General features: G+C 61.0%; 1 protein-coding gene across 1 annotated transcript in view; it reads right to left on the bottom strand.

The window, feature by feature from the left end:
* Nucleotides 1-47: 47 nt before the first annotated feature.
* Nucleotides 48-241, bottom strand: part of LOC104623408 (forkhead box protein P4-like) — a gene marked incomplete at both ends in the record, with an annotated part of 5330 nt that continues 5136 nt past the window's right edge. Inside the window, one exon of the mRNA XM_010290488.1 lies at nucleotides 48-137. Coding sequence (XP_010288790.1) covers nucleotides 48-137 — 90 coding nt within the window. The remainder of the gene's footprint in view (nucleotides 138-241) is intronic.

The following is a 241-nucleotide window of genomic DNA, read 5'->3' as shown; positions in this document are numbered from 1 at the left end:
GAGAAGGGGTGGCCGCGGGGACATACAAGGGCAGGAGAGAGACACACGCTTACAGGTTGGCTGAAAGGCTTTGGCTCGGAAGGTCTCATGTGAAGATGGGCCATCATTGCTTGGAGACGCTCGCTCTCCTTTGCCAGCTGCGGGAGGTAAGAAGCAGAAGAGATGGTCAGGCAGCACCAGCAGTCACTGCAGAGGTGCCCACGGCCCGATGGAGCTGCCCGCCGAGTCCCAAGCCCTGCCT

Source organism: Phaethon lepturus, unplaced genomic scaffold, assembly GCF_000687285.1.
Source record: "Phaethon lepturus isolate BGI_N335 unplaced genomic scaffold, ASM68728v1 scaffold26457, whole genome shotgun sequence".
Lineage (NCBI taxonomy): Eukaryota > Metazoa > Chordata > Aves > Phaethontiformes > Phaethontidae > Phaethon > Phaethon lepturus.
The sequence above is the reverse complement of the archived record's forward strand: the minus strand, read 5'-3'. Positions and strand labels throughout refer to the sequence as shown.